Source organism: Seriola dumerili, unplaced genomic scaffold (assembly GCF_002260705.1).
Source record: "Seriola dumerili isolate Sdu_G_001 unplaced genomic scaffold, Sdu_1.0 BDQW01000330.1, whole genome shotgun sequence".
Lineage (NCBI taxonomy): Eukaryota > Metazoa > Chordata > Actinopteri > Carangiformes > Carangidae > Seriola > Seriola dumerili.
In genome coordinates, this window is record NW_019174585.1 from 1,138,243 (window position 1) to 1,165,199 (window position 26,957).

Below are 26,957 nucleotides of genomic sequence, written 5' to 3' on the forward strand. Positions count from 1 at the left end.
ACAAATCTGCAGCCTGAAGATGATTCCCTGTGTCAGTCAAATTGCAAGCACAGAGTTTTATCTGTTATGAGACCATCCATCCTCCAGAGCTGTAGCACTTTGTCAACAGACTGTACACTCCAAGTCAAAGTCAAACAGGAGCAGTTAACATGATGCTTTAGGGAGAAAACACTGCTTTTCCTGACATACATACCTTAACCTATAAATCTGTCTCTCTGTTTGCGTGGTCACATGAACCTCTTAACACACCCACTCACCAGAAAAGAAAGAAGTGTTGCAGGCATAGATCAGTTTAAAAGCACAGCCTATTTTCCTAATTGGGAGAACCTAAAAGCACTCGATACAGCAAAACATCTGTGTCTCCTTTCTCTGCTTTCTCTGGGAAATCCTAACATCTAGAAAAAGGCATTGGGAGGTTTATTTGATTAATTCCAACCAGCTGCTTAATTTCTGCAGCGCTGTGTTCCATTAGGCCATGATGAGCAGCACAGAGCCGGGCTTTAGAGGAGTGAAAAATTTAGCAGATATCCTGGTCAAAGATCCCTTTCATTGTACTAATGGTATCTCAGTCTAAAGGCGGCTGCCTGGTGGAAAAAAGGATACTTTGAAGAGATTGGGGGAAGCAGAAGACAAACAGCGACTAGTTTTTATATTTATATGTGATGCTATGCTTAATCATCATCATCATCATATTGAATGGATAAAAGATCGGTGAGTGATAATATTAGGAGCACAAACAATCCTGTAATCATTGTCTTGATTAGCAGATGAACACTGTCGTACTAATGACTTCCCCTCAAATCAGTTTAGATAATGTCGACATTGAATTCATTAAAAATGGGCTTACTTGTCATTTCTGGGTACAAAAGCCCATCTCACATGCGCTGGCTAACTGCAGCTGATGCTACAGCACTACAGCATGAGCTCTGCAGCCAAATATGGACAAATAATGCAACATAACTACACTTGATTGCTCCATGTATTTTGGAAAGATGATCATTTTGCAGATCACATTTTTCCCTGATCGCGGCACGTACACACACACACACACACACACCGAATATCTTATAGCATACATCAAAACAAACAGCTGGAAAACGTGGCTCCTTTAAGGATACTGAAGTCACAAAGGGAGTGAACAGGCGGTTGAGCGGGGACTTTATCAGCGGTAATGGCCCATATTGAAATAAATCTCTGGAGCAGGAGTGTAGTATTGATGCTTAACAAGCCCTGTCGAGAGACGGCTTTGCATACATTGAGCAGCATTGTGGGAGCTGATGAGGTACCGCTCCAGTACTCAGCAAGAACAGGGTTTGCATCTGCCTACAATATCCAAACACACACACACACACACACACACACACACACACACACATACACAAAGTCACTCTTACATGCATCACCTGAAAAAGCTAAATAGTTTTCACTTGCAGCACCCTAATAATTAATACCATTTCAACAGCAAAGCTGCTTTTAGGTATACTCATAAAGCCTGTTAGCCCCATGTATCAGCATGCTCTAATTGTTTGTTTGAAGTGGATTTCTTGAGTGTCACTGCCTTTCAGCCCCCCCCCTCCCTCCAGTGCTTGCTCTCACTCAACTTGAGTGACAACGACGCTTGTTGCGGCCCGGTGCAGAGGGCAGGAATCACTCAGCGAGGGCTGAAATGAAAAGAGCAGCCCTTGTACGGTTGGCACAGGGCAAAACGCGAGAGCTGCTGTGAGCAGGGGTTGACTTCACAAGCAAGCCCTGCTTTAGTTCCCACCACGAGCAGCACATCAGCGGTCCAGGGCAGCCAGCCGCCAAAGCCTGAAACCGAGCGCCAGGCCCCCTCCCCCCTGCTCCTCCACACCGCCTCACCCCCAAGCCGGCCGGCTCCCCAGCGCCCAGCCTTGATCTACAATTACCACCCGTCACTTGGCATTCCATTGAAGAAGAAAGGCTGTTTAATGCTTAAAAAGGGATAAATGGGTGAATAATTACATTTTTAATCAAGCTGAAAGAATCTCTTTAACAATAAAACAGGGGAGGGCGACAACTAAGGGAGAGATCTGCTTATTTGGATGGATGAAGAAAAGATCCAACCCCACCCCCCAACCCCCGTGATAAGAAGCTTCAACTGTATTGAGATGTTTAACCTTAAGTGCTTCTGTGCTGCCAATGAATATCCATGTGAGAGCTTCTCTGTTGAGTCCTGCAAATACAGAATTTACAGAATGACAACAGGAACGAGACATAATACTTCATGAAGAGAGAAACAACAAGGCTTTTCAGTTCATTGCTTTCCTCTATTTTCTCCCCATCTCAGCATCCTTTGCAATGAGACTCCATGTTGAACAGAATTATATCAAAGCAGGTGATTAACATTGCATGACAAACACGCTGCATCCTGAGGTGGAGCCTATAGTGTTGCTGCCTTAAGACGGCAAAAAAAAAGTGGAGCTATAGCTATGATCCTGCACAGCTATTAAATGTGCCAGCTGCCATCAAGGTGCACAAATAATATAATAATGTGAACAAAAATGGCATCACACTGTGGCATGCAGCTGGGAAACCAAGCCTGTATCTATAATTCAGCATCCTCTAGTGTTCAAATACAAGTTTTAGTTAAATATCTGAAACTATTTCAAAGATTTCAAAGTCAAAGCATTTCACTTCCATATAAGCAGCTTTGTAGTATTTCCAAACAGTTAAATTTGCAGCAGCTCTCAGCACAATTGGTTGATGTTGACAACACAGCGGGGCGCCTGGCCTATGGAGGGAGCTTGTTGGAGAGAAGTTTGAGAGAGGGAAACGGCTGGAGGAGGGAGGTGGTAAAGAGGATTATGAGGGGCCAGCGACGAGGGGGCCATTGTTAGAGCCTGAGAAAGTGTGCAGGAAGAGTGGCACACACTCTGGAAATGAACCCGAAACTTTGGCCCTCCTGATTAATCTGAGGAAACTGTGTGAATACAGGTCTGCACAATAATGCGCGCTCCTCTGTCATAAGCACTGAAATTACACTGATGTCCATGTCTCCGTGTGTACACAGGACAATTTGTGAAGGCACGCAATCTACAGTATGTGTCGAGCACAAGAAAATATACATATAATGGGAGCAATGCCGTATTTGAATGAACTGCCTGTTTAGCATTTCGACCAAAGCGGCTGCCTGTTGGAGTGTTTCCATTTTTTCAGGGGCTACATTTGGCAGGCTGAGATGACAGAGTGCTGCTCATCTGGGAAATAGCTGGGCAGGAGGATGTTGCTGAGAGGCAAAACCCACCATGTCTGTAAATGCAATTATCAAAAAGACCTTGAGTTGGGGCCATGAATGATGAATATATGCTGCTATTAAAGCACTACAAATTTGTGACAAAAGAGAACCCGCTGCTGTTGTTATTACACATTAAAAAAAGGCCCTGAAAACACATTTTCTCAATCTTCTGACTTTCAACGATGGAGCACCAACATGAGAACACAATTTTCCTGCAAGGGTTATAAAGGTTTTGGTTATTTCATGTGTGTTTTTTTTTTTTTTTTTTTTTTTTTTTTTTTTTTTTTTAAAAGGCTTCTCACTGGTTTGAGGATGCAACATATTCTTTGCAATAATCAGCTTTAGCGCCATCTGAATGAAATATGACAGCTGAGTGGCTGTTGCCAGGCCATTGTCAAAACAAATCTGATCAAACCTCTCCCACACAGTCACGATGAAGCAACAACTTTTTAATAAATATTAAGTGAGGACTGAAGACGTTTTCTCCCCCAGAACGTATTGCTTATTATGTCATGAATATTTATGAGATGGAGAAATACTACTGAATACTACTTAAGTTTGAGTTTTCAGGGGCTTTCACTTAAAAGCTGCTTTGGGAGTTGTATTCACCTCATGGAAAAAGCAACAAAACATCCAAATGTCAAAAAAAAAAAAAAACAAAGCCCTGAGGAGAGTATCATCAGGAGGAGGAAAACACATACATGGCATAAATAGAAGGAAACTTGACCCTGTTAGCTCGTCCTGCTCTCTTTTGTGTTGGTGGGAAGAGGACACTGCTGCGGGGGTGGAGTCTATAAAAAACAACATAGCAAAATGGTGTGAGTGCACAAGTGTATGTCCAAGTCCCTCAGGTTGATAATAAATCTTCTGAGTGGTCCTGTCCACACTTAAGTGTCTGTTCCTGCTCCGTGTCACAGCCTCTGACCATTAAACTTTAACTGTATTTACTTTTCAAAATGGCACCACAGTCCAGAAAATCCCTGCTAGGTAGTTATGGCTCTGCTTACTAAAAAAAAAAAAAAAATTCTTGGAGCTACATTACGTCCTTTGAAATTCTTTCAACAGCAAAGGAAACAGCTGCAGTTGTATGGTGTTGACTAAGCTAGCATACTGCAGTAATTATTTCAGTCCTCATGCTGGCATCCTTCTACAGCTGCTCACACTTCACCACTGGCAAACACAAAAGCAGGCCCAGGATCGTGGTTGAAACCTCGCTCTTGTTTCTTGTCTCTCAATCTGTTAACTTTGTGCCAAGTACACAAACTGTACTAACCGTCGCCTGCACCACTAAACCCCAAAACCACCAGCATATTTTCCTCTGGCATCTATTTAAAACAGGCTGTGACTGGAATGCATTTCCATCGTGCAGATAAAGAAGCGTTATCTGTGTGTCTGCCTAATGAGGAGCGGTAGAAAGTGTTATTGTATGGTATAAATGCTGCACAAAATCAGAAGTTACGTTCATAATCACAGCATGGGAATATCAAAGCCGAGTGTGAATGAATGAACATCAGAAGCACGATAATCGGAGGAACTTTACATGGAATATTATGAGACGTAATGGCTGCAATTTGAAGATCAAAGACGGTGCAGATCACTGAAAATGCACCATTTCCTTCCTTCTTTTCATTGCCGTCTTGCTGAGAAACACGTGGTTAACAAAAACAGGAAAAATGGTTGCACGGTTGCCTCAGACTCCTCTGGCCTATTCTGATGTCCTGTTGGTGATAGCAACCCCCCCCCCCTCCAAAAAAAACAACAACAAAAAAAATACAAAAAAAAACAAATCATCAAGGAAGAGGAGGCAGACTAATTAAAAGATGACTCTAGGACAGCAGGTTTGGTTTTCAAGGCCAACATAACTCAAGGGTCTCACAACAGAAGCAAAGCTGAATGGATAAAGGAAGAGTGAAAAAAGACCACCCTCAACAGGAGGCTGTAAACAAGTAATAATAGAGTTGAAAGCTGTTCAACTGAGGCACAGTAAAATAAGACCAAACGGTAGGAAACCCATGCGACAACTAGCTTGTTTTGTGTTTTTCCATTTCAAACAAAAAAGGACTTTAAACATTTAGCGTATACCTTTGGCAGCACGGCTCCTGTTTCATTTCCTGAAGACATCATGAAGACACACAACCTCAAGATTCACGGCACTACTGTGATGCCAGAGGACACGGTTCAAAGTGGTCACACTCGAGAAATCCCAATGTATTATTACCTAATATTCCTGGGCAATGTGTGGTACACCCATTTCTCAAAACTGGCAACTAACTGGCCGCAAACGACATGCAATCTGTTATCTCTATCCATGAACTTACATAAACCACGCTGCTTTCCGGGGAAGTATTCAGAGCTTTGAGGCCACGCCAGATATTTAACTTGGCTCTGCTTTCAGTTTGAGAGAATGGATAAAGGACGAACATGTTAAAGGAGGCTTCGAAAGCGAGAAAGTGTAAGGCCAGATACATTTCCCTTCTTTAAAAAACAGCCCCACTTTTATTCCCAAAGCATTATACATTGTTTATACTTGAAACTATCAAATCCTTCAGGAAGGCTATGACCATTAAAAAAAAAAAAGAAGAGAGATCACCAAAAACAGCCTTGTTAGCACTAGTGATGTAAAAATACTGCCTTGATATTTGGTGATTATGCTCTGATGCCAGTAATTAGAGAGGGTAATTACAGTACACATTATGAACATATCTCCACCCCACTGACAAGTCCCTACCCACATTTTTTCCTTCCACCACAACAAAGTCAAGAGGATTCCTCACACTCTCTCAGCCGCTAAAGCTTAAGTAAGTCCAACTGAGGAAAAGCAGAGTTTCATAAAGCACCTGTGAGAATTTCAACAGCCTTGCAGAAAGACTCTGACTAATATGTCTCTGTCTACTTTTTTCCTTTATAAATGGATCTTTGGACAAGGTTTCTATCTGCACTTCATCTCCACTGCTCAGACAGCGAACACCTGGAGCAACAAAGCGACGAGGGGAAGCGATGGAGTGATGAAGATGCCTTTGTTTCTCAAGGGGTTCGGCCACACAGCAACCTCTGCGGACAGGAGGAGGGAAATGATTCCACATGTAGGGTTTTCAGATACAATGAGCTACTCTTTGCACTCGGAGAAGGAAGCAGAGATCAAAACTGTCCCTCTTGGTCTGTGTCTCACCTTTCTCTTCCAGCTTAGTTTCATTCATACCAGGAAAAACAGTTGCATTTTCATTCTCAACAATAATTCTTTAGTTTTATTCCCCATCTTTCAGTCTTTTAAAAACATAGCACATACCTCTGGCTCTTGTTGTGCGCCATAATTATATGATGGATGAAAAGGGAGAAGGGGAATAGGTATAGGACTTGGCAGAAACATTGACATTCCCGATATGAGTCCTTCATCTGGCCTTTTTTCCTGCCTCAGTTCATCAGCTTTGCACGTTTCTATGGGGGATTGCGTCCATACAAACAGTTGGCTATTGACGCGGCTACTCTAAAGACACTTAATGGTCTCAGTATAGTGCATATTCCAGCTTTTGGAAAAAGCAGACCCACTGACCACAACACAGATGGGGGTTGTCAGAGCAGAACCTGCTACCTTTGGACTTAAAGAGCACACCTGCTGCTTCCAAAACCACCAGCGCTGTCAAATGAGCAGGTGGCGAGTGACATACTGGTGAGCTGTGGAGCAGAGGGAGGGTTAAGTATTTTGTCTGGGTTTACCCACTCCCTACACTCGCACGGTCTCCCGACTCAATTTAACGCCTCACAGGCTGCAAGTCACACCAGCAGGAATGGTCTCGCTTTAACCTCGCATGTTTTCTGCAAAATTCATTTCCTCCAGAGAAAGAAACCATAAAAGCCACGAGCCTCGAGTCACGTTCACATCTAGGATGGATAGAAAAATGTCTGACTAGGACATCTATAAAAACATACACAATAGCTTTATTTCAGGGTGAAACGCTATATTAAGCCATTTTTAGGGCAATTGCGAATAAGATTAAAAAGTTGCAGTTATAATTTTGTTTGCACTTCACAAACAAAGTGGGTGAATACTTGATCATCAACATGGGCGTCTTCAGGGGAATGGTTAAGATTTAACTTTTAAATGAACAGTGCAGATATTATTGCCAGTATCATATTCCTTCTCTCTCGACATGGTACTCCTGATGTCAGATGAGTAGCTGCACAAAGATTCGATTTTTAAGCCTTTATTATTAATCATCATGAATGCAAACTTTAAATTATAAACAGAGTGTAACTGTTATAATTTAAATTGTTGTGAGGGATTGCTGAGTCTGTAGAATCATGATCATTATGCAACATTGTGCACTGTTAATGTCTAAAATAACCAGACGGGGATATCTGTTGTGGCTATTGCAGCACATTAAATACCTCAAGACTTATTTCAGCTCTGCAGTCATCCTCACTGATGTGCAACTCTGCCTATAAGGTCCAATACGAACATAGATAATAAAAAGTTGAAAGAGCTAGTCACAGCTGTATATATCATCATATGGCTGAAACCTAGGCTGACCAGATTTTATTGTCCACATTCACACAACAACTGTTACTAACTGTAACCCCCCAACCCCCAACCCTCAGTATCTGTAGTTTAACCAAACCCCTGCCAGTCTCCTGGGAATAAACACACCACATGCTGTCATGATTTGGAGGTCCCTCTGGCTCAAGGTCCATGTGCAGTAACCCTGTCAGCCCAGTTCAACATCTGAAGTAATGTTTATACAAACCCAATGTAGCTGCCACAGAGACAACCCTGAAAGGGAGTGGGGGTCAGGGGCAATATGTAAATCCAGAAATGTCCCTGAAGTCCTGTTACTTTCATTTGGGTGTGCAGGCACCCTGACGCTCACTTACTCCACCGGGACTTGTCACACTCTTCCACTCAACATGTAATGTTTCCTTATATCAAGCCAAATCAAAACCAGGCCAAATTGGAAACTGCAATTTAACTTCAAAATAGTCCCATTAGAATATGTTCACATTACAGCAGCAAATGCGTATAACAATATGTGCTGAGAGTCTTAAAAAACACACAAGACAAAAACAACATACCAAACCACCTCAAAAAATGTGGCCGCTACAACATTAGGATGCAAGACTGACCGTTGTCATCACTCTGTAGGAAAACAGTTTAGTGAGTTATGGTTTGGAAGTTTATAATTTGATGTTGCATCCACTGAATCCTCCCCTGAGAATAAGCCCTGTGACCGAGTCCTGTTACATCCTCCTCCACAGCACCGATCATCATGAGTCTCAACACCGCGTGAACAATGTGCAGGACAAGAAAGAAGTCGACCGCAACTCTGTGCGGCAGTAATCTCTCTTTGAGGCCCCGGCGTCTCTAATTGCCTGGACACTTGTGTCCGAGGGCTGCTCTCATTCCTCAGTGAAAAGATGAGACCTCTCGTGCTCCTTACAACAGGCTTAAGCTGATAAACCCTTTCATTCAACATGGCCGTGGGATCGGTGCTCCGTGCAAACAGATTGGCAAAAAAAAAAAGACTAATCAAAACAGCGATTAGCCCCCAACACAGAGGCAGAGCTAAGCTACAGCGCAGCCTCAGCAGGGGGTCCACTCTCTCACCAACAAAAAGTGTCTGATGATTTGTGCAAGTCTTTTCTGACTAACACATTCCTTGGAGCAAGTACGTGAGCTGTAATATGTGAGGAATGCATGCGGTGGGGTTTTCACTGAACAAAGACGTAGCATAGCTGATTGCAAAATGGGATGTGACAGCTGAAGAAATGAACGCACAGGCAAGCCTCAGAAAACGCTCCAGGACCCACTTCTAGGATGAATCCAAGGCTAGTGCTTCACTCAGAGGGAGTTCAGTGAGAATCCCTCTCCCTCAGATAATTGGTGCCTCCCATGACACCCTTGCTTTCTGTCGTGGTTAGTGTTCCCCTGCCTTCATGACTCTTCCATCTAATCCCCCCCCCCCTTGTTGCAGCCATCAGCTTTGCCAGTACCTCCATATGGGATACCATCAGTGCATCATCTGGCCTGTTGCTGCTGAGAAACACATGGATTCTGTATAATGTACAACAGCAAGGTCAAGTTCTGTGCTTGTTTACTTTACTAGCAGCTGAAGTGAAGAAACAAGACTTCACTGCATTCTGTACAGCTCCTATAAAAAGGCCCACTTTTGAGCTGATTTTATTTCAGCCTCAAGGCTATTTTTTGATGACTCTTGGCCTGAAAACAGCTACATAATAAAAATCATCTATTTTGATTAAAAAAAAAAAAAAAAAAACCCAAAAACAATTAGGAGCAAAAGATGCAGATGTTTCCTTCAGGAGTTGGTGAAGAACAAAACGGAGCAAAAAGGAGAGTGAATGTCAGATTTATATTGATTATGTGGCCAGAAACACAATTTCAAATGAATACTAATGTTGCTCAATGTCTTCTGGATGTGTGCATATGTAAATGTGTTTGCCTTGCCATATCAACTTCATAAGATGAAAATGTGAAAGTGTTTGTTTAGCTTGTTGTGCTACTCCTTAAGAGCCAAAAAAAGAAAGAAAAAAAAAGAAAGAAAAAAAAGAAGACTGAACCAATTTTACTCCTGTACTTATTCTACATATAGTAGCTTTAAAATCACCAACACTGAAATGACCAATAATCACATAATGTAACTGGCATAGGCAGATAAGATATTCTACGCCTGTGCAACCCATTAAAGACACTGATCTTATTGTGCTCCGCCACAGGCTTTGAGTGCATGTAAAATATTTTGCAGACAGCTGAAGAATAAGACCAGCTTCATATGGTTAATGTAACTGATACTACACCAGCATGGATCAATTTATGAGCAACACTGCAGCACCATTATTTGTTTTCCAGATTAGCTTGCCCACCACTGACCTTGAGTAATAGCACACAAAATGTATTCTAAAGAATCACGTGACTTGGGGCATACACACACACACACACACATACACATACACACACACCATGGCAGATACAAACAATGAATATCAACATATCCATTTGTCCAAGTAGATATAATGTGCAATTATGTGGGGAGCGTGTTGTTGCAGCGGTGTCAAGTAACACAAACGCACTAACCTCAGCGAACATGCCTGCAGATGATTTTGAATAGTCAGATTAATAATGGAAACAGAAACACGTTAAACGATTCGAATTCAAGGACGCATGTTTGTGTGCAACCTCCTGGAGCTGGGTGCACCTGGAAATGATTCCAAGTGACTCTCCGGTTATTACGAAAATAATGAGCAAACTACAGGCCATGGGATCTGCTTCAGCCAGGCTCCCCTACATTTTTCTCCACTTTTTCTTAATGCGACGTGCCAGCTTTGCAAAGACAGCATTTAAATGAGCTACACAATTCTTGAATCTTGTTGAGCTGCTGAGCTCCGACAAAAAGTACGTTTGAAGATGCTTACTTTTACTTCTTCGTTCTTTCTGCAACTGTTAAAACTCTTAACTTGCTACCATGCTACGCCGTGAAGAGTGACTGAAAGAGCTGATTCAATATTATGGAAAAGATTCTTCTGGGGGAGCTGTCTGCGGTGGCACCTGACCTTATTAGACATATGATATATCCTCAGCTGCCTCATTATCCTGAGATTAGCAGCTCACTGTAAATGTAGCATGTGTCAAGCAGCAAAGTAAGGATCAACCTTCAGTTAGGAACAACTAATCTGAATGATGTGAGGTCAGCAATGTCGAAACCTTTTTCCACATGTACATAAGCTCCTTGAAACAGTAAGAAAAAAAAAAAAAAAGCATATGTGAGCAAGCGAGTTAAAATTATGAAGAAGATTGGGCGACTTCTCCACTGATCCCCCGGTGGAGACAGGCCGCGGGAGTGCAAGCTTCATTTAACTGTCAAAAAGACTGTGACAAAGTGCTATTTCTGGATTTTTAATATTGTTCACTTTCCTCTGGTGCTCTGCGAACGTTTTCCATCTGTCTGTTGCTGACTGACTGGGGTTGGCGGGCGGATGAGTGCGTGCAAATGCTGGCAGCAGGTTGTCATGGGATGTCACTGTTGTGGCAGATTGGAAATATTGTCCAGCACTGTCAATATTTCATCAGAGGACTAACTGAACATTTTCACATTTTGGGGGAAATCAGCTTATTTGCTCTCTTGTCGAGAGTTAGATTAGCAGATAAATACCACTCTGTCTGGTTAAAATGTCACATAATCACCTGTCAAACCACATCCTGTCATTCGTACAGATTACACAAACAAAATATGACATGTTCATTAGTGAGCTTCAGAGGTCTGGTAGGTGGATTTTGTCACCTTTGGGCAGACGCAGGCAAGCTAGTTTGTGCTAAGCTGTTTCTTGGTTGTGCTAAGCTAAGCTAACCTGCAGCTGATTATAGATATTTACCATACAGACCGGATGGTACTGGTCTTCTCATCTAACTCTCAGCAAGAAAGCAGTCGGCACATTTCCCAAAAATGTTCACATGACCACTATGACCACAGCTTTTCAACTCTTCATCCCTGTGCATCCACACTATTTACAACTTCATTTTCCCACAGACTTGCTTCTTGTAAGATGAGGATAAGTTGTTAAGAAAAGAAAAAAAAAAGAAATATGAAAGCAAAAAAAAAAAAAAAAAAAAAAAAAAAAAAAAAAAAAAAGAGCTTTATCCTTACACAGCACATCATGATTGATGTTTGGCTATGGGAAAAAAAAAAATAAAAAACTGACATAAAGTGAAATCGAACCGAAATCTTAAAATCCCACAATGTGATTACAGTGACAGACAATAAATAAGATACACTGCACAGGCCAAGCATTTTATACTATAGCAGTCTTCTTAAATTCCTACAAGACGTGGGCTGGATGCTGCTCTGTCCCCTGTCATGCAGCGTGGCGGCCCACACGGCTCAGCAGAGCAGAGCGTTTTCTCCATCTGCACAGCCTGAGAAAGTAACTCCCATTTCTCTTTTTCTTCTCTGTCTTCATATGTAGACATGCAGACAACTACCTCACACCACAGCACAGCAGTTATCATACATCAGTGGTCCCCAGTCGCTTTTGTCTGACACAGCCTACGCCCCACCCACCCCCCACCCCATTAAGTCCCATCAAGTCATCCACACCGCCTGTCATGCTCCAAATGTCTTCATTTCAACTGACTTTAAAAGTGGATGTTAAGTTACACTGCAGGAAAAAAAAAAAAAAAAAGTTAAAACAATCCTTAAAAGAAAGTAACACTACATCAAATATTGTTGTAATCATTTTTTCATACAGTTGAACTGTTGCGTTTGCATTCGTACACTGCTCGGTTGAACTCTTCATCCATTATTTTTAGCCGTTTCAATTGTTTTTCTATTATTTTAATCTTTTCAACTGTTTATCTGTCACTTTCATCGGCACACCACTTTATAATTCCAATGTTTATTTTCCTCTTAAAACACAACGGTGTGGATGTTTTTCTTTCTCTCTCTTTTTTTTTTTTTTTTAAAAATCACATCCTAATTTCTTTTGTTTTCTTCCCACTTACAAAACACTGAGAAATCCAGCTACCTTTTCCCTTCACTTTGTCAGAGTGCATGCATGTCAGTTGCAAGATAAAAATCCCTTCGCCACATGCAACAGCAAGACTGTAGGCAAGACAGCGGGGCTGGTGCCGGTGTGCCATGCTACACGCTGAGACAGTGGGTCTCTTTGTACGGCGAGCTTCTTTTCAGACAGGAGCAGGAGCTGCAGGAGCACTTACACTTGGATGAAAACACCACAGTGAGGGAGGGAGGGAGGGTGGGTGAGGGTGGGGAGGGGGTTTACAGCTTGCACATACACAACAGTGCCTCCACCCTGTGAGCGGGGTGGTGGTCACATGGAAGGGAAAGGGTTATCGTCCAAGGGGGAAACTTGTCACGCCAGAAATTTTCATGCTATGAATAAATTTACATCAAATCAACACTGCCACTCACTGATGGAGCAGATATCCTGAGATAGGTTTGATTGAGTGTCAGCGATAAAACATGGGAATCTGTGAATGTAGACAGTCCAAAGCGCTCATCCATCATCGTGTCTTTTTCATTTATCTTAAGAAATGTGATCAGTGGCGATGATGAAGGGGGAAACTGAGCAATCACAAAAAGCCAACATTCAATCTAGGAGAGATAACAAAAGGAGGACGAAAGACAGCTCTGGATGGCAGGATGCCCCTGGGGCGGCTATGCTGTTATTATGTTGGAGAGGGCTGCTGAGCTGCGGTGTGGGGCAATTAGAGACCGGAGGATTGACTGGGGGAGGGTCCAGGCACAACAACCCATCCTTGAAGAGAAAAGGAGGAATAAACTCAAACACAGCAGTGAGCAATGGCATAGAAAAAAGAAGAAAAAAACAAAAAAAAAAAAAAACAAACCAGCAGATGATGGTGGATTTATGAATTGAAATAACATCCATCTGCTTATTTCCAAGGAAAGAGGCTTGGTCTAAGCTGCTTTCCTGTCATCAGTAGAATCCGAAATTAATATCGAGCGATTGCACGCTGAACTTTACGCTGCACTGGTTTGGATGATTTGACTGGTAAGTATGTGACAATTGGACTGGTTCAGGATAATATACGCAAGCGGATGAATCATCTGTTGTTCTCATTGAGAGCTACTGCAGACACTGTGGTGAACACATTACCCCATGTCTATTATCTTTAACGTCACTCTGCTTTGGAAAGTCCTGACTAAAAAAAAATAAAATAAAATAAAAAAACCCACAGACGGTCCAGGAGCCGTCCAGCTGGAGAGCACAGGGACAAAGAGGAAAAGTCAATCCCAGAGTATCGTTTCAGTGGTTGGTGGACCACAGACAGAGGTCGCAGCCTTACAGCTATTGTGTGTTGTTGTTTAATGTGTAGATAACGGAAGTAAAAACAGATCGTGTTGCCACAGGGTATGGGTTTTTATGAGACACACAAGCGCGACTGTTCCCCTAAACTCTCACTTGGGTAACTTAAGCCTCTGAACTTCACCTCTGATGAGATCTCCATTGTCACCTCTCATAACATTACAGATCTCCCAGTAAAGAGGACACAATGGGCAGTGAAAGAAGACAGTAACACAAGCTTGGTGGTGTGAGATGTAACAGTTGGCATTGCCAAGTATCCCGGGCCCTCACAAACACACACTGTTTCCATGCCCTGTGGCCCTGAGCAGCCTCAGTGGAGCAGGTGTCTGGACACATTCTTTACATAAGCTCTTGTCAAACATGGCGCACGGCAACAAGGCCTCACAGCTGCAGGACAATGGAAGTCACATTAAACTACAGCACTGCAGCCAGGCGTGCACACTTCCAGCCGGAGTCAAGGTAAAAGTCTCTACAAGGTCAGCTGACCACAACTGAAATGTAAGCGTAACACAAAACCAAAATGCCGTGAGCTGGAATGTATAAATAGACATAATTACAAAAGCCATGGTGCATTTACAGTTGCATTTAAATTATAATGCTACATATGTTTACATAACACCTATTTTATCAGTTCAGTTACAGGAAGCAGATGATTTACCGTTGCTGACACGATCCACACTCACAGCTACAATGTTAACAAAAACACAAACATTGCAAATATCCAATAATAAACTCACACAATCATACCTGAAGCACAACAATCCAGAGTTGCAAATGCCTAATGAAGGTCTGGAGCACAACCTGTAGTTTTTTTCTGTGCAATAACAAAGTTAAAATATGCACATGTAAACAAAATGACTATCTACTACAATTAAATTTGGTATTATGCCAACATACAGCTTACTTTTTAAAACTGTAAGGCGGGCTCCTAAGAATTTTTGACCTGGGTCATGTTGTGGGAGCGAGTAGGCACCTACTGCTGTCACATGCCACCATATACATTAAAAAACCCTGCATTACAGTTAAGTTTGGCAATAAGAAACTTCCAAAAGAAAAATACTGCATCGAAAATCTGTAGTCATCTGGTTACATGGTACAGAATACAGAAGAAAAAACAGAAAAAAAAAAAAAAAAAAAAAAAAAAAAAAACACTCAAACATAACTTCTTAAGTATCAAAATAATACAAAACTTTAGTTTAACTTTCATTTTAGGGTTTTACTTGTCATTTAATCTGCCAGGGTCAAATGCCTTGAAGTAGGGATTAGCTCATTTTCTGTTTAGTACCACAGCCAACTTCATATTAGGCTACTTACTAAACCCTCTGTACTTTGATCAGAGTCAGGAATCTAAAAGAGAGTCCCACAGTTTAAGGTTCACAGCTTTAGAGTAAGTCATGTTAGGCCACTCTTGTTAACTTCTCCAGCCTTGGTATTATTTCTCTCATCTTAGTTTTCCTCTGCACACATGATCTGTAATTAACCTTCCTGAGGAGGAGTCACCGTCTTTGGATTTTACACATCTTGCACATTTTTAGTAATGTAATGATGAGCTATTGGTTTTATGTACAGTATAATTGCCTTTGAGGTGATATCAAGGCCTAAATAGGAGCAATAAGATATGTTTTTTTTCTTACTACCTACTTGTTGATCTTAAAGAACCAAGTTTGTTGCTGATGCCATACATGAGTTTTGTTCCCAAGAGCTGCAGTAAAAGCAGGCTGAGCACAAACTGGTGACGAATACATCCTCTCTGAATCCTACAATTAACTCTTAAGCTCTCAATTACAGATGTTCCACATCACAGCAGCCCTCAAAAATGTGCCAGTCTGTTGACGTTATTAGCCCACACTGTGGGAGTGAACACAACAAAGGAGGAAACATCTAACGACAAAAGCCTACAAAAACCAAATGCGACCCTGACAGATCAAGAGCAGAGAATTAGCACCTGCAGATAAAAACATTTCAGGCTCTTTTCAAGCCACTTCTGCTGTCACAGGGCAAGGAGGGCTGTGATGCATGATGGGCAGCGTGCACTACAGTTTTCAGCAGATCATATTGATGAAAGGCCTCCTTAGCTCCTCTCTGAAGCCCCTTGCACCCTTAGCTCCTGGCTGTGGGCCGAGCGAGCGGGTGTCCCGCCTCTGGGGGCCAGCTACAGAGCAGAACCGCCGAGCAGGAGGACTTGAACAAGAGGCCTTTCTGTCACTGCGATGTGACCCCCCCCCTCCCCCTCCTTCGATTCCTGCAGGAACAGCTCTGGCAGCATCTCAGCTTGTTCTCCCCCTTTGGTCAAGTTGGGTTTTCACATCGCGTTGGCTAAGACTTTAATTGATTTACATGGAGCTCTCACACTCCTGCTACCCAAGTCCATGTAAGGCACTGCCAGCAAGCCAAGACAGCCAGACAGCTGGCTATCCCTGAACAACAAGCAGACGTCCACTCACTGAGAATGAGCTATTTGAGGGTCCTCGATGACATCCAATAGTGGATATTCTGTATGCTGTTGAAAGAAACAATGTTCTGACCTCTCGGCCTGTCTGGCTTTAAGAGTGACACCACCTTAAGAGTGGAAGATACAGACAATTAACAGTTTCCCTACATTAACATTAAACCAAAACCAACCACCACAGTCTATAACTGATGCATGTGTAACATTTATAACCCAAAAAACACACCTGGCAAACTCCTATTTTTCAAAGTCATACATACACATGAGGAAATAACTATGTTAAGTCAACTGGCACCAAGACATAAAGGGTAATTACACTTTTCACTCAGTGTATTTTGGTTACAAAACCACCAGAGAACTACATGACAGTTTTCACCTTTTTCCAAGGACAGATTAAATAAATATTGGCTTTGACTTTAAGTTAACAGTACTAGACTTTCCTTTCTCTCTGCATTTAATCAAGAATATTATCCCTTCTTGATTAAATAACAAACATTTCCTGCAACGGGAAGGCCTGGATAACCCCTCTGTAGAACGAAAAGAGGACAGCCTCCAGTGAGAAAGAAAAAGATAGCCAAGTCAGTGCAGGGCAGAGGAGGGGGGGTAGCAGGAGGAAGGGGGCGAGGGGGGGGGGAAGTACAGTCAGAGAGTCTTAAGGTGGGCGGCGAGGCTCTGAAAGACGCAACTGAAGAAAAATTGCATCCTTCGCCAGGAGATGAGCTCTGCTTGCACTAAGTTAGAAAGACCCCGAGAGGAGGGGTGAGAGGGCCACTTAGTCTCCGCAGACCCACAACATCAACAGAGCCCTCGGCTGGGTCAACATCACTCACCCATTAGGTCTGTCTTTCGCACACATAGATCCTCTTCAATTACTGTAACGTTCACATTCAGACATCTTGGCACATCACGAGCAGTCTCTCCTCCTCTGTTACTAAGAGCCGATAACAGATAACTTCACACTTCCTGACCTGCAAAATATGATTCTCTCGCATTTAAATTAGACGCATCTGATTATAACCAAAAAATGAGAATTTGTGCATTTTTGTCACCTTAAGACGCATAAATCCTCAGGCAACAGGCAACTAATTAAACCAACAATACACAGAGGAGGGTTAAAGGCACCAGCTACCTGAATTATGGATTAAAAAATGTTTTCCTGAAGGCAGAAGACATTATATCCAGTTTTCCAGAGATAAGCACAGCCATTTGGACAGGAGAAAGGCTGCAGTGTAAATGAAGGCACAGGTCACAGCGTACATAGCTGCACCGTTATAATAAAATTTAAATGCCAACATGCATTAATCATGAATTAATTAGTGAATGATGAGGGGTAATGACACACTCTGCTCATGCTTCTGGAGATGTCACATTTATAAACTACAGTTACTATACTGAGGCTGCTGACTGAAAGAGGACTTTCCACGGCTGTGTTATAATGTTGAGAGAGAACAGGCCGAAGGTTGGACGAAGCCCAGACTGAACCGAAACTGCAGGCCTCTGCAAAACACAGATGCACGGCTGCGTTGCTCTTTTCTCATAAAGGCCAAGACAGCCGACGGGACTACCAACGAGAGCATGAACAACGGTCGTGTTGACGCCACAGATATTTTCCACAGGCAGTTAGAACACAATAACTGCTGCAACCGTGGCGACGGATGGGCTCTGCCCCAGACAACAACAAGACAACCCCCACTCTCCTGTCATCCCTAAGCCTTTATTCACGCCTGGACTTCATTATGAACTGTAACGGAAATCATCACTGGCAATCTGAAAGAATTTGCAAGAGAATGAGTCAGTCCAAGTCAAGCATCACCTACACAAAGAAGAGTCAGGGTTGAACTGGCTAAAAGGAGGTAGACATACTTAACATACATCATACATCCTATTTGACAAAATACAGACAATGGTAAAGATAACACGCCGGCTATTAAACATTTTTGTCCTCTATGGGTTATACACAAATTGCATGACATCAACAATATTGAAATATATTTTTATTTGCCGTAGACTGTTCTTTCTTTATATCATTTTCTAAGAAGTATCTCTATTTATTTAAAAGTAGCCTATAATCGGGCCTTATCTGAAAAAGCAAGTCCTCTTTACCATTATTTGGCCGGTTCTTAACATTTTACTTTGCAAACAAAAATCTGCCTTCACTGATATGCATAACTGATACTATGCAAATACAGTTCACCATAGTATCTTTGTTTTTTGCCTCATCTGCTATAACATTTAGGTTAGGAAAAGGAGAAAGAGACCTGTGCTGCAACCAGGAAGCAGGGATGGCCCACAGACACAATGTATGCAACATCTTCTCCCTTTCTATAGTTTGCAAAGACTACAGCTGCAAATATCCACTTAATAACCAGTAAAGGAAACCTCTAAAACATCCTTTTAATTTATTATAGAGAATCATAATTTATCCACAAGATGTTTATGAGTCATTTATTTTTTCGTCTGGCAGTTTTAGCTATGAACAAAAGAAAAGGAAATATTTACCTAAGATATTAAAACTTCTTCAAAAACAGATCTAAAAGAAAATATCTGATTGCAGTCAACCTTAATACCTTAGTACAGTAACACCCTAAAATAAAAATATATATTTTAAAAATATGTTTCCACTGACAAGTAAGTATTTGTACTTAATTTTCACACACATTTCACAGAAAATAAATCCTCACACCTCATAATTTACAAAAACTGGACTAAAATAAAAAGTTCTTAATAAGTGAGATAAAGCAAAGTAGGAAACTAGAAACACTTTAAGTTACACATTATTGACACCATCAGGAAATCAGGGAAAGCTATAAATGAGAAAATGTCAAAATAAAAAGGCCTTTACCGGGCAGGCTACATATGCAGCAACATGTATAATATGTTAAATGTAATATAATAACACTGCTGTTTGATGTTCATCTGAAGTATTATGTTTTGAGGAGTATTCCCTCAACAAAATTATCAGCCTGTGGAAAGTGAAAAGACAGAAGGAAAGGAAGTGTTTCAGTTACCTCTGTGTGGCCTGCCACATTTAGATCATCCTGATAACATTAAGTCAGGGGATAAATAGTTCCTCCACTGGCTGCAAGTGTTATAATCAAGAGGTTGGAATATGATTTTTAAAGTCAATTTCTGATTAAAATCCTAATACTTTTTCTGTGCAAGCCTATCTGACATTTGAGTTATATATATATTTTTTGGTTTTTAAGGTTAAATGCCAGTGAAATTAATTGGCTGTTTTATAACCACTGATTCTATTAAATCTGAATTTATGTATCATATTAAATGCAGTCGTGGATGTGTTTCCACTAACTAGTTTGACTTGATTTCTAAAAGACACAATTTTGATTACCGTCAGATCAGAAAGAATCTGACTAAAACGAGGTTAAAGATGTAGGGAAACCAATTTCATGACCCAAATTAAAAGCATGTACACCTGTGCACTGGCAGAGGAGGCAGAAATGGCCTGTTAAGGGTTTCCCCAGTCATTTCCAGCCCGCTAAAACCTCCTCAGAGAATAAGCAGTGATTTGGCAGCGTTCCTCCTCATCACCACGACCCATCTTACCTTTTTGTGTCTGTCTTTGAAAGGTAACGCAGGCCATGGCATCTCCTGCAAAAAGTCTTGCCAGTGTTTCTGGTCCTGATCAGACGAGATGAAGACGATTTCCAATTTGTCCTTATGATCAGACGTCTTTTTGAACCTGCTGTAAAACTCGCACAGGCTGCCGTTGAACTGCTTGCACGGGGCGTTCAGGCTGCATCCGAAGAAGAGCCCGACCAGGGAGAGCTTGGCGCCCAGCGACTGCACGTCCACCTCGGCTTTCTCGCTGTTGACGAGCCGCTCCCCGAGTAGACTCACCAGAAACTCCGACATCGCAGCGTACAGTCCTCGAACACACAATGTTGCCCTCAGCCGAGACTGCTGTACATGTAAACCGCTATGTTCAGGCGACACCCAGCACTTATTCCACCTCCAACGTGAGGTTTTAGGTGAGCTCCCAGCTCCTGTGAGGCGTTGCGGTCTGTGTTTCACCGCTGCTAGTCCTCCGGTGTGAGCGCTGTGCAGGAATGCGCTCCGCTTAAATCGCCCTGACTGCAACAGCGGTTGCGCTCTTTTTCCCGAAAGCACACACTTTCATCATCACATCTGGTTCTTCTAGTTATGAAGAGGACACTTCATCTTTAAGTTCTGTGGATTCTTTATGTGTAAAGCATAGAAAATCCAGCTAAATTCTTTTATGTCCAAGTTTACATGTTTTAAATCCCCAGTCTGATTTTCAGATTAAAAGCATCCGGAATATAGGTTTGACCTCAAATTTACATTATATGTCATTAAAAGCTAAGGATTTATTAACTTAATCAGCATCATTAGATAACTCTAATTCAAATTGTTCAAATTTCAAAAAGATAAGCCTGAGGTTAAACCACACTCTGTTCTTATGAATATGCTGCCACCTAGTTTCCAAAAGAGGAAAATACTTGGGCTGCAGCAAACGGTCAAGCAGAGCAGGGATTTCTGGCACAGCTTCACCTCCCTAGTTTTGAGGTACTTGTAGTTTACTGGAGTATTTCAATGTTATGCTACTTTATACTTCTACTTCACTACATTACAGAGGGAAATATTCTACGTGTTACTCCATTACATTTATTTTTTAGAGTTTATCTTAGTGTAAATGTTAAGATTTACACTAAGTTAAGATTTACATTAACATTTTAAAAAGCTCATAAAATAAAATGCATTGTTAAATATCAAATCCAACCTCTTTGACATGTGACAAGTTACAAAAAAGCAATGACTGGTTGGGAAAAATTGTCACAACTGAGATGTTATTAGTTCCAGTAAAGATCGATTTGGCCAATAACATTTCATGTAAAGATTAGGAAAAAGTCAATGAAATCAGATTTGTGAATCATAACTTTTTTTTTTTTTCTTTCCTCTCCCGTGAATCATTTCTTGACCCATCAGATTTATCCAGTGACCCTTAGAAGGGTTTGGAGCCCTGGACTGAGAACAACTGAACTCTATATAAAGTAGTTTAAACTAGAACCACCTCAAGCAGCTACAACAGTAAAATCCTTAATGATGAAAGCAGAACTTTGAAGCTGTACTTTTGTCACTTTTACCTAAAGTTTTAGCTTGTGACCATCATGATCATCATACAACACAGTACACAAGTTTTCTTCTCCCACAAACATTCAACATCAAGTGTCACTTTATTCAAGTCCCACTGCAGGGCAAAAAAAAAAAATCACATGAAAATGGTCACAATAAAAAAATCTTATAACTGAGTAGACGAAATCACCTCAAATTACAGTACAGAGTCCACTGATTGCACATAAAGTATAACAAGAAAAGTGTGCATGAATTACATCCATTCTGTGTTATTCCAGCATAGAATTAGTTGAAAAGGATGCTCATTATTTTTGTAAGTACAGTTGCTAATTTGCATCAGATCACAGTGGGAGGTGCATCTTGTGAATGGTTATCAATATTCAATAATGCAGTAGTGCTATAACTGAGCAGGGGCGGATGAGATTTACTGGTTTACTGGTTTATGAGTGATGTGAGCAGCACAGGATCCCTCAGTCCTCAGTGAACATCATCCTCACCAGTTCTGCTTTGAAGCATTCATCCTCCACCAACTTCTGAGGCTGAAACAAAGAGATTTCATGGTTGGCTTTTAATATTGCTGTATAATATGGAATCTGACTGCCTAAAAGCTATATTAAAAGGATTAGATTTTCATATTCAATGCTGCATAAAAAAAACTGGATGTTAGCTGGAATTCAGTCTCTTATTATGTAACTAATTTCTAAGGATCTTTCTGTACAATATTTAAGATTTAGCTATTCCACGTTGATAAAACATCAAGTGTAGTTATTCTTACTGTGCCATATCTCAGTAGGGTGGGAACTCCACTCAACTTCAGAGTCTTCTTGAAGTCATTATTTGGATTCTTCCAACTGATGCATGAAAAAGACATTATTAAGCAGCTGAGACAATGCACCATGAGAGATACAGAAATAGAAAAGAGGATTTTCAGCTTTCCTAAATGATACTGCATCTGAGAATGGTCTAATGTACAGTAAAAGAAAAAAAAAAGAAAAAGAAAAAGAATTCCACTTTTATTTCCTGTATAAACAAAATCTCCTTGCTCTGAAAGATTTACAGGTTCAAGTAAAAAGTTCTACAATTTCTCGTGGCTCCTTTTCTTTTGGGTTTCACTTAAATTATTGTTTATATGACACATGATTATTCTGGTGAAACAAAAGATGTCTGTCTAGAAATCTTAATGTTACAGTTGTGCTCACTGTAACTTGTTATGCAGTTTGACAATTAGATTCTTACATGTAAAATTAGATCCATGTGTAGTCATATGCTTCATTTAGTAATTAATAATCCATTATCTGAGCAACACAAAATTTAAATTTTGATGATCACATAAAGCAGTTGGTAATCAAGGTTGGATTATCAAGTGGGCAAAGCACTGCATATCATTTATGTCTGTCTGTGATCTTTTCTTTTAAAGTGTTTTATCAAATTGCTTCAATTTAAATGTGTGTCAAGGAATTAACACACAGAAAACCTGGGGGAAAATTATTCCATTACAAAAGTACTGTAAGGCTTACACCAACAATTATTTTCATTATCAATATATCGGACAATTATTTTCTTTAATATTATGTTGATTGTTCAGTCTACAACTTGTCAGAAAATAGTGGAAAATGCTCATCATTATTCCCTGAAACCCAACTGAACATATTCTAGTTGTTGATTTTATCTGACAAAAAGCCAAAAAACCCAAATATGTTGAGTTTACCTTCATAGAAAACTGGGAAACAAGTAAATCTTCATATCTGAGAAGCTGTTAAGAGTGAATTTGACAAAGTACTAAAACAGTAAATCAGTTATCAAAATTGTTATCATTAATTTTCTGTCAATTGACTAATCTCTTAATCAACTAATCATTTCAGCTTTTTGGTTGATTTCTGGGTCATTTACTGGGCAGATCAACAGGGGCCCAACAACAAATTTTTGTGCCAGAGCCCCTGAGGAAGTTAATCTGACTATGTTAGTAATTTATCAGGTTACTGGTAAGTGACTTCTCAAATACAAAGAATTGCTTATATTTTTGTTATAAAATGAATTCTTTGGGTTTTTAGCTGTTGGTCCTGCTGTAAGTTAGCAATTGAGAATTGAGCTCTTATCACCAGTGGTTGCCATTATTGATGATATTTTATAAAGAAGATATCTGATTCATCAAAAAAATTCAATAATGGAAATAACAGTTACTTACAGCCATAATATGGTGTGCTCTTGTTTTGTGTCAGCGCATGTGTGTGTGTTTAAATTAAATGTTTAAATGTTAGCTACAAGATGATAGAGTAAAAATGAGTAAAACACTGACTAAGCTCTTTCTCCAACTTGACAGTAGATGAAGACAGAGCCCTCAGGAAGATGAGTCATCTCTCCTCTTACAACTGGCTCAGCTGAAAGGGAAGAAGGTAAATTGTTTAAAAATGACAAAATGAAAGAGCACCAGACATGAAATGAATCAGTATCAAGATCCTTAGCTGCAAACCAGCATACCCACCTTATTACTGCAGCAATGGAAAGTTTGTCACATAACCAAACATTTCAATCAAGTCTACTCAAAATGAAAGTACAAGCATCGAATAGCTATATTATATACAGTATAGTAAAATATCGGAGTTTACCTTTCACACAATCTGGACACCAGCTCTTTCCTTGGTCATCTTTATTACCAGAAAAATAAGCAAAAATATCCTTTCCTTTTCTTTCGGATACAGCCTTGCAGAATTCATCATACCCACGCACAGTTACTTCTTCATAATGGGCCATCGTTTAGACCGAGTTAATATGTAAAGGCACAAAGTTAAAGCTAAACGATAAGAGACTAACAAGTGTTAACAGAAATACTGTTGCTCCGCACTCACTGGACCTGGTAGAAATACTGTAAACTTGGCCCAACCACTTCCGGTATGTGCAAAGGTTCTTAAAGCGACAGTGTACCTGAATCGCGAATAGACCTATTTATAGAGCACTTTAAATTATTATTCAAATTGTCGTTATTTTACTTGAATAATGTTATTAATGTTATTATCATAGTTTTTCACTTATATAGAACACATTACAGAAGAGTGTTTATTCAGTGGTTGAATGTAAATGCACCAGTAACGTGCAACATACACATTAATGCACTAGTAATATTAATCCAAAAGCATAATGAAACACTGACAGGAAACATATATCTGCCTAGAGAATACTTTTTCTTTTTATTTATGTGTAAATTTTGCTGTTACATACTTTTCATTAAGTAGGGATTTGAATACTTCAAATTGTAATGGAGTATATTCACAGTGTGGTACGTTTACTTTAGTAAAGGATGAATCTTTCTTCCACCACGCTTGAAATTGAATTAAATGAAATGTCATTAAAAAATTAGGTTCTATACATTTTGGACTTTTTGACGATCCGTATTTGGTGTGTTCATGTAATGTTGGCAGAATAGGAAGATCATGAAAACACCTTTTACTCCGACCTTAGAGTTTGCTTAATCTGCAAATCTTGTAACCAAACAAGATAAACAGCCTAAATTTGCTGCTTGGTTTGTTTTTGTACAAAAAACAGTGTGTGGCTCCTATGAAATTAGCTGTATCAATTTAAATAGTATCAATATTGAATTCTATCTTGATGTAACCGTCATGAACTTGCTTTTTTCCCACTCGGCTGCTCCAAATTACAGGTTAAACGACATAACTTGAACGCAGCCTAAACATTACTTCCGTCTTTTTGCGTTCTGTTGTTGTCATGGCGGTGGTTCAAATTGTTTTCAAGCTTGGAGTAAAAATTTAAAATGTTAACCATGTGCTATGTTTTGAGTAATATACAGTTAGCAAAACAATGTTCATAGCGAATTCCTAATCAATATAGAAAACTGAAAAAAGTAGTCATATGCGAAGTCGAAATGGTGGAATGGATGATTTTGGGATTAACTTGACGTTAGCAAAATTCAATTCAAAAGCCTAGTTAGCTTGCTAATGCTAACTCTCATGAGCATTACCTATGTTATTATATTATTACTTATATCATTTGTCAGTTAATTGTTTGGCACGAATGTGGCGGTTGTTTTTACCGTAATGACTGCACAGTTCTTGATGGATGGTCCCACGATTCCTGACGGACAGCAAAGTCCAGGGAGAGACTGGGTTGTTTTAGATTCAACCCGAAACCGCAGCGATTTTACCACTGGGATGTCCCGAAATAAGGTAAACAGTGGAAGAAATGTCTAAATCCTGTTATTTTTCAAAGGTGTTTATATTATAAATGGCTCATGCTAACTGTTACAAATGCGCCCATGTACACTCAGTTGCCAGTTTATTTGGTAAACCAATTAAATCCAATTCAGTCTGATACAACATTATCTACAATAAATCCTGCCCTCATTGAAATTGTGGCTTTACCTAGGCTAATGTTGTATTACCATTGAGTGTACTGAGGTGTGTTGTGCTGTTGAATCGCATTGCGTCGTGCTAAGAGTTATTTCTAATATTTTGTCCACCTACTTCAGTGAGGATAGACTTGAAATTAGAAAAACCTCTCCATACACAACAATGTTGTCCAACAGAACCAAACAGTGCAGCCTCCAAAATGATCACAAAGTTGAATCGACACCTCTTTAACAGTTTAAATTAAAAAACTGATTAAAGGTAGGATATATTGTTGGGCTAAAAAAGCAAGAAATGGAAAACATTCACTGGTACAAGCCTGTCAGTTGTGAGAATTTGATGCTTTTCTTGGTCTTGCATTATTGCAAACCAAATATTTTGGGGTCTTGGACAAAAGAAGTCATTTGAGGATGTGTAAGGGTGTCCAGCTTTAAAGGACAGAAATACTTGTTGAAAACATATGAAAAGCATGATTGCACATCACAATGGCTGTTTTTGGCATGTACGACACTGGTTAAGACTGATTTGTATCTTACACGTTACAGCTATTATTCAATGAAGCCATCCCTGCAAGTGTCAGCAACCGTGCTACACATGTACGTCTACCAGCCCCCATTGTGATTGAGAAGCTGATGCCGCTGTCAGAGGAGCGTGAGAATATGGACAGCACCAGGAGCTCCACCAGCTTCACTGTGCTCTCTGAGGAGAGGCTGCAGGCCGCCATTAAGCTCGCCAAGCGAGATCTGAGACGAAGGCGCCTTGAGTCACTGATAAAATCCCCTGCCAAACCTTCTCAAGAGGCCTCCCTCCTCGAAACAAGTGATGTAGAGCTGCTTCAGGTAATTGAATTCATAGTTTTTAATTAATTAACTATTTCTGAGACAATCAAGACTATAATAGTTTATCCGTTTAAGTCCTACACAAGGGACCT

The 26,957-nt window shown here is 40.4% G+C and overlaps 3 protein-coding genes across 6 annotated transcripts in view; 1 reads left to right on the forward strand and 2 right to left on the reverse strand.

Annotated features, from left to right (window-relative positions):
* nxn (nucleoredoxin) overlaps positions 1–20,601 on the reverse strand; it is a 60,989-nt gene extending 40,388 nt beyond the window's left edge. The window contains exon 1 of one of the 2 annotated variants that reach the window (XM_022759787.1): positions 20,121–20,601. In XM_022759787.1, the coding sequence (XP_022615508.1) occupies positions 20,121–20,429 (309 nt within the window). In that variant the 5' untranslated portion in view covers positions 20,430–20,601. Of the gene's footprint in view, positions 1–5,338; positions 5,462–20,120 lie in introns of those variants that run through there. The other variant, XM_022759788.1, reaches the window with a different exon arrangement.
* A 1,135-nt stretch (positions 20,602–21,736) lies between these two features.
* On the reverse strand, positions 21,737–24,536 carry txndc17 (thioredoxin domain containing 17). The gene is made up of 4 exons (XM_022759762.1): positions 24,275–24,536; positions 23,965–24,046; positions 22,444–22,519; positions 21,737–22,207 (listed from the first exon to the last, which is right to left on the reverse strand). The coding sequence occupies exons 1-4, from the start codon at positions 24,417–24,419 to the stop codon at positions 22,139–22,141; spliced, it is 372 nt and encodes a 123-aa protein (XP_022615483.1). The 5' UTR covers positions 24,420–24,536; the 3' UTR covers positions 21,737–22,138.
* An 852-nt stretch (positions 24,537–25,388) lies between these two features.
* Positions 25,389–26,957, forward strand: part of kiaa0753 (KIAA0753 ortholog) — a 30,513-nt gene continuing 28,944 nt past the window's right edge. For all 3 annotated transcript variants that reach the window (XM_022759766.1, XM_022759768.1, XM_022759767.1), the window contains exons 1-2: positions 25,389–25,846; positions 26,572–26,865. In XM_022759766.1, the coding sequence (XP_022615487.1) occupies positions 25,718–25,846; positions 26,572–26,865 (423 nt within the window). In that variant the 5' untranslated portion in view covers positions 25,389–25,717. The remainder of the gene's footprint in view (positions 25,847–26,571; positions 26,866–26,957) is intronic.